Source organism: Botrytis porri, assembly GCF_014898465.1.
Source record: "Botrytis porri strain MUCL 3234 chromosome Unknown BPOR_003, whole genome shotgun sequence".
In the NCBI taxonomy this organism is placed as follows: Eukaryota; Fungi; Ascomycota; class Leotiomycetes; order Helotiales; family Sclerotiniaceae; genus Botrytis; species Botrytis porri.
The window spans coordinates 618,124-630,408 of record NW_024066077.1 but is presented as its reverse complement, the minus strand read 5'-3'; the positions used below and the strand labels follow the sequence as shown (position 1 = coordinate 630,408).

At 42.3% G+C, this 12,285-nt stretch overlaps 4 protein-coding genes across 4 annotated transcripts; 1 reads left to right on the top strand and 3 right to left on the bottom strand.

The window, feature by feature from the left end:
• Window positions 1–2,041: 2,041 nt before the first annotated feature.
• Window positions 2,042–4,316, bottom strand: EAF01_002276 (uncharacterized protein; the record flags this gene model as incomplete). The annotated part of the gene is made up of 4 exons (XM_038910528.1): window positions 2,042–2,074; window positions 2,150–2,645; window positions 2,722–4,098; window positions 4,168–4,316. 4 exons carry the CDS (start codon window positions 4,314–4,316, stop codon window positions 2,042–2,044), a joined length of 2,055 nt encoding a protein of 684 aa, XP_038773450.1.
• A 2,163-nt stretch (window positions 4,317–6,479) lies between these two features.
• On the bottom strand, window positions 6,480–7,470 carry EAF01_002275 (uncharacterized protein). Its single transcript, XM_038910527.1, has 3 exons — window positions 7,368–7,470; window positions 7,151–7,308; window positions 6,480–7,094 (listed from the first exon to the last, which is right to left on the bottom strand). Coding segments are annotated over exons 1-3 (612 nt in total). The 5' UTR covers window positions 7,370–7,470; the 3' UTR covers window positions 6,480–6,642.
• A 364-nt stretch (window positions 7,471–7,834) lies between these two features.
• Window positions 7,835–9,574, top strand: EAF01_002274 (uncharacterized protein; the record flags this gene model as incomplete). The annotated part of the gene is made up of 1 exon (XM_038910526.1): window positions 7,835–9,574. The coding sequence occupies one exon, from the start codon at window positions 7,835–7,837 to the stop codon at window positions 9,572–9,574; it is 1,740 nt and encodes a 579-aa protein (XP_038773448.1).
• A 791-nt stretch (window positions 9,575–10,365) lies between these two features.
• EAF01_002273 (uncharacterized protein) lies at window positions 10,366–12,027 on the bottom strand (the record flags this gene model as incomplete). The annotated part of the gene is made up of 1 exon (XM_038910525.1): window positions 10,366–12,027. One exon carries the CDS (start codon window positions 12,025–12,027, stop codon window positions 10,366–10,368), a length of 1,662 nt encoding a protein of 553 aa, XP_038773447.1.
• Between the last annotated feature and the right edge of the window lie 258 nt (window positions 12,028–12,285).

The window sequence follows — 12,285 nt, the reverse complement described above, 5'->3', positions numbered from 1 at the left end:
TATTAGATTTTAACAAAATTATAAATTGAAATTATAAAATTAAATTTAATATATAAAAATTGATTATTGAGATTTAGTAAATAACTTTAATTTATTAGCTATTATATTATAATTATTAGTAAATATAGAATATAATAGTTTTAAATAAAAGTAGAAGAAATTAGCTTTTTTATAGTGTTTATATAAGATCTATAAGTTTCTATACTTAACTAGCTCTTTAGACAAAATACAATATAGATATTTAAAACCTATAAATATTATAAGTACTAAATTTTCCGTATTCTTCTTGAACTAATAGTTTTGTTATTAATCTCTCGAATTCAATTATGTATAAGGAATTTAGAAAAAAGTAGATTAATGATTTAATAATCAAGAACATATTTAAAATTATATTATTATTTAATATTCCTTTTAGTATATATATCTTCAAGTTATATTTTGTCAAAAACAAAAAGAATATTTACAAATATAATAATATTATTTTGGAAATATTGAAATTACTAAAGACATTAAAAACTATATGAAACTTTGAAGTCGTGCGAGATATTGAAACTAATTAGAGCATCGAAATCATTTGGAGTATTGAAATCATTTGAGGCATTGAAATCGCGTGATGTATTCATTCAGTGAAGGCAGGGAGAGAAGGGTAAGAAAACGAAGGAGTTAGGTAGGCTAGGGAGATAATGACCTTTGTAGGGAGTAAGAGGCAGTGTAGGGGATGAGGGTAGGAAGACAAGGGGATATAAGGATAAATCAGGGAGATAATGATAGGGAGAAACAAACGACTAGGACATAAGATTACAGAGGGGCAGGGAAATAAGAACATAGTAAGGATAAAAAACTCAAACAGGGAGATATAGGCAGAATAAGAAGACAGAAGAGGATCAAGAACAAAAGAGACCAGGTGGAGGGAGAAGAGGCAAAGAGGCAATTATAGACATATCATATTACACCGGTAGTGTCACCTAAGATAGATCATGGTTTGTGGAAAGACTTTTCATATTCATTCAAAGGATTAATCATCCATCGCATTCCATATTTCTTTTTTCCTCCATCAATCATATGAAGCAGACTTCTTTCTGCCGTACCTGCCAACTTTTTGGGTCTCAGTCCCAGCCTGAATGGACAGGAGCACTTCCGAATGCCATCAGCGTTATAGAGAACAAGCACCAACTCTTCCCTTAAATCATTAAGAAGAGAAATGCCTATTCTATGTTGTGCCACTGTCGTATATCGATTTGATCGTAAAAGACGCCCACTCGTAGATGATGTGAAAAATGAAAAGTAAGAGGAAAGCCTTCAATTCAAGCTCTCAAATGGTATCCTCCCTTGCCATGTGTCTTGTGAATAAAAGACAACGAAGAAGAAAATATCGAGAATATGAATCCCACTTTTTTTCTATCTAAAAATGCGAAATGCAGCAAAATGCAATATAAAGAGAAAAAAACGAACATATCTGCAAATCTTCCACGGCGGATGACTCATGATCCATGGATATCTGAAAGCAGGACCAGTAAGGGTTTGAAGAACATGTCTATCGTAATACGTTTCTTGGAAAGCCTAGATGAAAGCTTATAGCTCCATGATCCAGGTAATGAAAAGCATCGTGACCGGTGAGCAGTAAAAGGATGACATCTTGTGTCAGCCGTCCAACTGCCTTTCTATAATGGGTATCGATGCGAGGCGACAGTCATAAACAAAAGACAGGTTCTATCGTATGCCGATCAATGGTCGAGCGAGACCACGTGTAAAAGCCCGACTCTATCGCTGAATGCAATGCAAGAGAAGATTTTAATCGTGGGTTCGTGGGTATCGCTACCAGAAAACAGAAAAGGCGCAGAATAATTCGTTGAGCAAATGTAAAGCTGAGGTGTAAGGAAAGGTCGACAGAGCAAAGCAAGTTTTTTGGGAGAAGAAATTAATGAGAGTTAGAATGACCATCAATATCCACTAAACGCCTCCGTTCAAGATCTAATGAGTACCGAACGAATACCGAAATAGGAGTTCGAGCACGGAACGGAAAGCGTTTGGTGTAGGTTCTTTACCACCAGCTTTGGCCGCCACCACCAGCAGACTGAGGGACAACAAGTCAGTAATTGTTTTGTTGCGAATTAAGCTTTGGTAAGGATGATTGTGGAATTGAACTTACTGGGTTGCCATAACCTCCACCATTGCCGCCACCGTAACCACCACCACCACCGTATTGTCCTGGGGGAGGGCCGTAGCTAGCTGGAGCAGGTGGACCACCGAAGCCACCACCACCACCACCATATCCAGCGGAGGCTGGAGGTCCACCGAATCCACCACCTCCGTTAAATCCACCACCGCCACCTCCTCCGAATTTACGGAAATCACGGTTGGCTCCACCACCACGTCCACGTCCACCTGATCGACCTCCTCGACTACCACCAAAACCGCCACCCTCACGGGCAATGTTCTCAAGAAAAGCCGGTACCTCTTGGTTGGCTTCCTTGAGAAGCTCAATGAGATCACGACAAACACCTCGATTTCCACGATTAAAGAATGCGGTGGATATTCCAGTGTTTCCAGCACGACCAGTGCGACCAATTCGATGAACATAATCATCAATGTCAGTGGGAAGATCATAATTAACAACGTGTTTCACCATGGGTATGTCCAGTCCTCTTTTAAAACGAATTAGTACATTAGACATTAGAATGAGGTGTTTTGAAATGAAAAAAAAAAAAGTAGTAGTCTTACCTAGCTGCAACAGCAGTAGCAACAAGTATTGGGCAACGTCCATTCCTAAACATCTCAAGAGCACGTTCACGCTCACGTTGAGTACGATCACCGTGAATAGAGGTGGCGGGGAAGTTTTGGTTGATCAAAAAGTCTGACAAGGAATCGGCCATACGCTTAGTCTCAACGAAGATGAGAGTAAGACCAGCACCGTGAGTGTGGAGAATGTCCAAAAGGACGGAACGCTTGTCAATGTCTTCGACGTATTCAACCTTTTGAGTAATGTTCTCAGAAGTAGAACCAACACGGCCAACAGACAAGAAAACGTAATCCTTCAAGAAATCACGGGCAAGCATTTGGATGTCGCGAGGGAAGGTGGCTGAAAACATGAGGGTTTGACGGTTTTGAACACCTGGCATATCCTCACCCTCAACAATTCTTCTGATTTGTGGTTCGAAACCCATGTCCAACATACGATCGGCCTCATCAAGAACCAAATACTTGATGTTTTGAAGAGAGATGCGACCACGCTCAATCAAATCGACAAGACGACCTGGAGTAGCAACGAGGAGATCACAACCACGTTCCATCTGGCGAAGTTGAGAACCAATATCGGCACCCCCATAAACTACACAAGGGCGAACCCAGGATCTGTAGGCGAATTTGCGGGATTCATCGTAAATTTGGGAAACAAGCTCACGGGTTGGAGCCAAGATCAAGGAAGTTGGGTAAGCCTTGCGAGTGCGTCCGAAGCTTCCTGCAGCATTAGCTGGAACGGCAGATGGACCAGTTTGGAATGCCTGAGACAAGATGGGGAACAAGAAACCACCAGTCTTCCCGGAACCAGTTTGAGCACAAGCCATCAAATCACGTCCACCCATGACAATTGGGATAGAGTATTTTTGAACTGGAGTTGGGACCTTGTAATGTGCCAACTCAATGTTCTTGATGAGGTGATCATCGAGAGGAGGGTTGGTGAACTTGAGGACTGGTTCTGGGACATCTTGACCAGATGCTTCAACCGGGATGTCATCATACTTCTCGAAGTTAATACCGGTTTGTTGCTTGGTTGGATCATCAGCAACACCGAAGAGTTCACGTTCTAAACGAGCGTTGGCAGGTCCAGCAATGTGTTTTCCATCTCTCCATTGTCCATCCCCACCACCACGAGCTTGACCACCACCAGCGCCACCACCTACGCCACCGGCACCACCTACACCTCCATGACCGCCAGCACCACCTGCAGGGTTTCCATAAGCGTTCTTGTTGAAGGATGGAGGACCAGATGGGTTCCAGTTGTTTCCACCTCGTGGAGCACCATTTCCACGTGGGGTAAAGTCAGGAGCATTAGCCCAAGATTCACCTCCAGCTGGGCGTGGACCATTAGCGTATCCGTTGCTAAAAGAAGAAAACCAGTCAGCACATTTGTCATTACGAATGCATCTGATGAAGATTGGGATAACTCACCCTTGAGGGGCCCAAGCACTGCCATTCAAGTTTGCCGGTGGACCACTTGGAGCAGGGCCACCCATCTTGCCGCGCATGTGGGGAGGAATATATGATCGAGGTTCACCACCGTTAAGGTTAAGACCATTCATGTTGAGTTGATCGGCCATTTTGAATAGAATTCTAAAGGATCGAAGTTGTGCAAAAGTTGTGAGGTTATCAGGTGTTGATTGATAACGGTTCTTCGTAATTCGGCCGTAGTATTATCGAACAAATTAGGGTGGACTTTGAAAAGTCTTTTTGGTAAATTTTGAACCTCTCGTGTTAAAAGACAGTTGAGATGATAATCAGAAATCTAAGAAACCGAAACGCAGTGGAAACGATTAAAAAGAAGAAAATTTGGATGAATTTAATGCTTCCGTTCGTCTTTTATAAAGAAGAAGAAGAGTAAGGAAACGTGAATGGTGAGACAATCGTCAAACTCTTTTTAACTTGTTTTCTTAATAGCCTTCGAAAGAAACTTCAAAGACCGAAAGTAAGAAGAAAAGAAATAAATTGATCGTAAAAAAGAAGAAGTTGTTTGATGGTATCGGGGTTGAAGAAGGAAGAGATTTTATTTTATTTTGTGTGTTTGAAGAGGAAGAGGTTCGAAGGAAAGAAGAAGAATTTTAGTAGAGCCAGCTTAGTACTCCTCTCCTAGTAGAATTTTCGGTTTTCGACCAAGTGCGTATTCAAATCGTAGAGGCAAAAAAAGAAATGGATGCTAGTCTCAATTAGGTTAAGCGGCTAGGAAGACCCTTAGCTAAACCCTTAATGATAAGCTTATTAGTCAAGGTGAACCAACGAGAAATCAAGGATCTTAAAGTTTTTAGGTTCCATCTGGAAAAAAGTCCCCTAAGTGTGAGGGAGAGGCAATGCTTGATATCATCCCGCCCGCATCGTGTTCTGTTCTATACCTAGTAATTATATACCTGGTATACAAATACTCTTCCTACCTAGAGAGGTAACTGGTAGTCTAAAATCTTTTATATACCTACCTAGGTAATACTTACTAGAAGAACAGCATCCATTCGACTTCTTCCAGATACCTACAAAGTACTCATTCACTCAATTTTATGTACCTCGTCGTATACAGACGATATATGCAGAGTGTATCTATTACTTACCCTAGTAGCACTAAAAGTTTTAGCCACTGCATTATTTCCACCGATTCATTTGATATGGATAACGCTCCGCTGGGCCACTGCCATGGAGGCTTCCTCGCTTCACTCCATTATTCTGCTCCTACAGTACTTTATTGTGTATGTCTTGATATAGGTAGTAAGTAATATTCATCTGTTTGCTGCCTACTAGATACCTATGTGATACGTTAATTCTAGAAACTAAGTACTTCTCTCACCTTTCTTCCTTTTCAATTATCTGACTACTAGTACCCTCTCCTCTCCGTCTGATGTTAACGCAAGTAGGTTCGTATCAAATGACGTCGCACAATCATCATTTTTGTTTCAGTTGAACGTCGGGGGGCGAGTGTTGCATCCACTATGGAATCTTACCACATGTTGTCACTAGAAAATTATACCAATACGTTCAATGATGGAAGAGGATCTACATGTAATTCTAGATCAGTTTGTAGATATGGGTTCAGGTTAGATGCGTCGTACTGTATTTATATATAAAACGGCAAATGGCACTCGTAGGATCACGAGATAAGAGTCCTCCTGTCAGCCTCACATCTGCTTTCCCTCTCCAGACATCCACTGCATTCTTCCCTCAAATTTCAATAACTATTCTACAAGACCCATCTCAGTATCAGTCACTATGTAGTCTACCTATATTTTTTTGATGAAGTGAAGTGAACCATTCACCAAATTAAAGATGCAGGTATTTTCTAGGCCATCGATCGACCTCCAACTTCCAAAATAATGATGGACATCATATGAGATCTTCATCTAAGTTTCGGCTATAAAAAGGAGAGCCCGCCTAACACTGTACTTCAAGAAAGAAGTCTTTGGAAAATTACATCTTCTTACTGGGCATGTGAGGTTGTAGTCAATGTACACGTGGAACTTCACGCTCTTATCATGGTTAATCTTTCTCCAAACCATATGGAAGATCAATACTAGTTGCACGCAGCAAGATACGGAGGATGGAGAAAGAGGGTAGGCATCGGGAAACCTTAGATTCAAAACAATTCCTACCTATACCCGGCAAGAAGACTAGCAGAATTGAACCACAATGCTTGCGAATGTCGTGGATTACAAAGGTAGCCACCACGGCGGTGGTCCTTCGGAAGGGCTAGCGGAGCGTCATTTCACGTATATCAACAACTTCTAGACAGATCAAATCACATTGCATTTCCAGTAACGAATCATCAAGATAGGTATCGCCAGTTTATGCCATGTGATGCCACGCTAATATACACCCATACCTTAATTCATTGTTAATCTCCTGTATCATAATAGGCCCATCATAAGAAATCATCCTCCAATCAACCCTCTAAGGGCAGTCAATCCTCGCGCTGTCATCATAATCAAGTTCCTCAATTCCCTCCTTCGTAATAACTTTAACAGTCATTCCCTTGAAATCAATTGGCAACCTCCTCTTCAACTCATCTGTACACATCCTCAAAACCTTCATTCCTTGTTCGAAATCAATATCTGGGTGATGATGTTTATCAAGAATAGACAAGCAGTAGTATTGTGCATAGCCGTGAGCTGCATATGGAAGGGGTGCAAGTGATGCTAGGTAATCGAGCCAGTATAGGCTGGGCTTGTCGGTAATAGGATCAACACCGCCGAGGAGAAGGTTGACATTGTATGGTTTGCGGGAGCGGAGAGATTGTGCTAACTCACCACGGACAAAGTGAGCGACCGCGGATGGGGAGAGATCGATGTTATTGCGCATGGAGTAAAGTTGAGCGTTGGCTTGAATGTATTCTGCGAATTGAACTGTGAAGCGCTAATATTAGCATATTATTTTGTTACGGAAGATAGTGGACAGTTACTTGTATCTCCAGCCTCTCCAGAAAATGCCATCAAGGTATGTTGGTTTAATGCTCTTGTCTTGTCATCTGAAGCTTTGAGAATGGTTGCACCTCTCATGGCAGCTTTTGAAGCTGCAATGATGGTAAAGTCCTTGCCAGTTATTCCAAGTAAGACCTCCCTAAGAAAATCATCGTGTCAGCGCAGTATTCCATAGAGATATTCTTCACTCAGACTTACATATTGATAGTGATTGAAGTTGTAGGATGAAGCTTCCAATTGTATTAACTATTGAGACTTTGGAGCTCCAACGCGTGTAGCTCTCGCTGCCTCATTCAATTTGGCGCTAACATACTTATGTCTTAGCGCCACAAGCTTTGAACATTTTATCACCCCTCTGATTGTAAGAATGAATAAAATTCAATCTGATCATGATTTTCTTGCGAGATATAGATCCAGTTGATCTATGAATCTACATCGAACTAGTATTTTTTCTCTAATAACTTGATCTGTAATTCTTTTGATGTATGAATCCATGATCTTTTGTCTCGAGAGTTGTCACGTGCTGCATACTCCATTTTAGATCCACTCAATCCCTGTCTCGAAATTCTACGGCAGAATAATTCTAACCAAAAAATTATTTTGATAGGACGAACATTTTTCTGTATTTTCTATCCTGACCTTTCCTTTCCACAACCACCACAATTATGTCTTCTTTCTTCACTATACCCAATTCCCAAAAGAAGAGGAAACGAAACGATGCCCCAGAAGTACCCAAGAAACGATTAGCTGCCTCATCGAAAGCTCCCGCGAAACAGCCAAAAACTGCGAAAACCCCCGAAAGAGATGAATCGATTTCTGGAAGCGAGTCGGAGAGTGAGGGAGTTCAATTGGATGATGACGTTGCAGGCCTCACCTCGGATGATGATTTAGAGGGAGAGGGAGAGGAAGAAACTGCGGCAGAGCGCAGGCTGAGATTAGCAGAAAGATATTTGCAAAATATCCGGGAGGAGGTAGCAGAAGATGAAGCTGGGTTTAACGCCGAGGACATCGATCGAGATTTGATCGCCGAACGTTTAGAAGAAGATGTTGCGGAATCGAAAGGAAAAATATACAAAACATTGGCAGACGAATTAGAATTCGGGGAAGCATCGAGTTGTCATTTTAAGAAGGATTCGCATTCATTTACGGGTGTAGCTACATGTGCGCCATATGTTTATACTGTGACCAAGGATATGTGGCTAGTCAAATGGAAAATACAGGACTTACCAAGGGACCAATATCCGCAAAAGAAGGGCAAGAAGAAGAGCAAGAAACCTTCACCACCGCCGAAGAAAAAGCCCACCCTAGTAGCTTCAGTACGAGGGGATCAACGAAAGTCGAAAGTGACATCCTTCATGGGACACACCGACGCAATTATTAGTGTGGCCGCCTCACAAGATGGTAAATTCGTTGTAACTGGTGGTGTGGATCGAAAGATTATTGTTTGGAATGCAGAGACTCTTCGACCCATTCGAGTTTTTTCGCAACATCGAGACGCAATTACAGGTTTAGCTTTCAGAAGAGGAACGAATCAGCTATATTCCAGTTCCAAGGATCGAACGATCAAAATATGGAGTTTAGATGAAGGTGCATATGTGGAAACTTTGTTCGGTCATCAGGATGAAGTTGTGGATATTGCTTCTCTTGCCCAAGAACGCTGTATATCAGTAGGCGCTCGTGATCGAACAGCCCGTTTGTGGAAAGTGGTAGAAGAAACTCAACTTGTTTTCCGTGGCGGTGGAGGTGAGAAGAAGTCTCGTCACAAGAATAATCCTAATGACCTCCGGACTCTTGAGGGTAGTATCGACCGTATAGCTATGGTTGATGAGGATATGTTCATTACTGGAGGTGACAACGGATCACTGTCTCTTTGGACCATTCACAAGAAAAAGCCAATCTACACGTTGTCTCAAGCTCACGGAGCAGACGAGCCAATTAAACCTGAAGAAGCATCCGCAGAAACCGACCCCTCCAAAAGAATCGTACCTCGTCCCTCACCCCGTTGGATTACCGCTCTCACCACAATTCCATATTCCGACGTCGTACTGAGTGGTAGTTGGGATGGTGTAGTCCGAGCATGGAGAGTCAGCGCCGACAGAAAAAGTCTTGAATCAATGGGTCCCGTTGGTCGAATCGCTGATACCGCTATCAATGGTGCAAATACCAAGAAATATGGATCCCAAGCACCAGCCCGCGGCATCATAAATGACATATCAGTTTTTGAACGCGGTGATAGGGGAAAGGGTGGTGTGTGCATCATTGCAGCAGTAGGAAAGGCCCACCGTTTAGGTAATTGGCAAAAGGCACCAGCGGGAAGAAACGGAGCAGTGATATTTGAAGTGTCGAGGAAACAGATAACTAATGGTGTTAATGGTCATGCGGATGAAAACGGGAAGGAGGCATAATACGCTTTGCAAATGTATAGTTGGGGATCAATTGGCCCGGAGGAGTTCTGTCATATAAAAGGCTGGATGCATGATATATTCACTTGTGATTACGTTTACTTGTATGTATGAAATAGAGGTAGATACATAGCTCAATAATGAGGTAGCTTCTGACTCTTGAGAATCTTGCTGAGAATCTTGTGCATGTTCATGTGATTGCGTTGTGTTGTATTGGCTTTGGTATTCATGAACATGTTTCGTGAGTGTAAACATACATACTTGTAAGTTAGGTAGTGTACCCCGATCCGTTCCCCCGCCCGTTTCTCCCTTTCCTTGACCGGGCAATGTCAAACCGTGAGCCATGTGTCTCTGATTTCCCCAGGCAAAAGACAGATGCGACAAAGTCGAAGAATTATTGTAAAGAACGATAGTCTCATGAGGGGGGGGGGCAAACCCCGACAAGAACCATAGAAAATAATACACTTTGCAAGAAAGACGTGGAGGCCATCTATAATAAATTTGGGGGTTTTACTACCTTCATGGTTGTTAAATCTCTTGGTTTCTTTCCATGACTATATTACATAACACCTTCCTCTTGCATCTGGTATCTCCTCGCGTTCCACTTATAATCATCACCCGATATGTGTACACTTTGCCTGTGTCATAACCCAAGAACATCTAGGTAATCAAACATTTCAAATGAGATCGAGGGAGTACAGTGATTGCCAATGAAGAAGCCGCAGTTGAATCACCAACTAAGTCTTGTTGAAGGAGGATCCGAACAGTATAAATTATGACATTTTGAATCCCCATCAATTAGCCTTGCCCTTCCCTTTCCCAACAACTTCTCTTCGTTTCTCCCAAACCTGCAAGTAACTCTCCCCTAAATGCAAAAATTCTTTTTGCCCCCCTTCCACAAATAAATCCTGGACCACCTTCCACTCTCCTGTCGCCTTATCTCTCAATTGCACTTTCCAGCTCCTCTTTTCCGATTCTCCTTCTACACTATCTTCTCGCCCTCTGACCGCTTCATGTACTATATTCGCAACTAAATCGTACCATATTGGTTCTCCGGGTCTAGCATGTTTCATGTCGGGTTCAATATATGGTGACATATCGAGATTGCGCGCGTCGAAAGTGACAATTGTAGGATTACGTTCATCGACGAACTTGTTATGCGAGAATCGTTTTATGTGAAAGAGGAGAAAGGGTGGTAGTGGATGAAGTAGTCGATATCGTTTGCGCATATTGAGATGTTCTTGTGCTTTTAGACCATCGTATTTTGCGAGGATGCTGGTCAAAGGAATTTGAGGTATGATGTTTCGTTCTAATTCGTCTTGAAATAATGGCGCTGGAGGTAAATCTAATGTGAGTAGCATGAATCTACTAACATCCGTTTTGACATCTGCATCTTCAAATCGTAATCGATCACCAGCGTCGGCTTTGGCGGTGATTGCTTGAGATTCGACTTTCAGCTTTCCTTGGAATATATTCTGTATTATTGAAGAGCCAGGTTTAGTTTTGGAACCCCCAAGTGCGAGATGTAGGTTGTTGAGAAACCAGGAGAGGAATTCGACAGGGTCGGATTGAGTGGTTAGATTGAACTTCTTGTTTGATTTGAGGGATATCTCTTGAAGAAGTTCGTGAGGAGAGACATGAGATTTGAAGGCTCTTGGATTCCATATCTTTCGGAATAAAATCGAAACTCGTTTTATGAGCTCCGCCTTGTTGTGAAAGTCCTCCAATAAAAAGAAATTTCGAAGAGGAGGCACATGAGAAAGTGCTTGTATTACCACATTAAAATAGTCGTTATCCTTGATGTTGTTCATACCGACAAAACCTGGTATATATTCTTTGCCAGATAGAGTCCAAGAAGATTTGGCCTCACGATCCATAGCCATAACCTGCTCTTTTGTGTATGTAGGATCAGATACAAACTTTATGTCGTCCAAACTCTTATTTTTTACCTCGTATCCTTCTGGTAGAACGTAGACCTTTTGTGTTTGCATATTGATGAATACGTGATGCCCTACCTCAAGAGCATGGAAGTAGGCATGAGATTTTGTCCCTCGACCCTGGTAGTATTTCCCGCATACTAAACAAGCGTATACGTTGATATTTGAGAGCGAAATCGAACAGAGCTTTTCGAAATCGAAGTCTAAGACATTGCGGTTGATGGTATCAAGGTAGAGGTCGTCGTAACCTTCCATTGGTGCCTTTTCTCGAGGGATCACGAGTTGCAAATCTTCATCCTCAACTTCAAGATCTTCCATCCCATTTTTCAAATCCTCCTCGTCCTCAATCTGTACCGGTTTAGGTTCTACCGTCCTCTGTCGTTTCGGAGTGGGTTCTGTTTCCAAATGCGCTCCATTGGTCGAATTGTCGTCACCACTTTTTGTGCCGGCATTCGTAGAGTCGCCATCGCGCTCTTTACGCTTCCTAGTTGGGATATCCATATTTGTAGAACTTGGCATGTTGACGTCGAAGATGGCTATAGAAGATACTCCAAGGCGAGGCAATTGATGGAAAGTTAACCTCGCTTGTTATGCATAAGTAGCCTTGCGCTAAATTTAATTTTGGGTGTTGAAGCTACCTACCTACCTAGCTCCAGGGGCAATGACCACGTTAAAGCCACACCCAAGCCACACCACCTTCAAGTCACTCAAAACAACCTTCCTTCCTGTAGACATCACAGGTAATGGAACCTCCAGGCTTACTTCAAACCTGCGCCT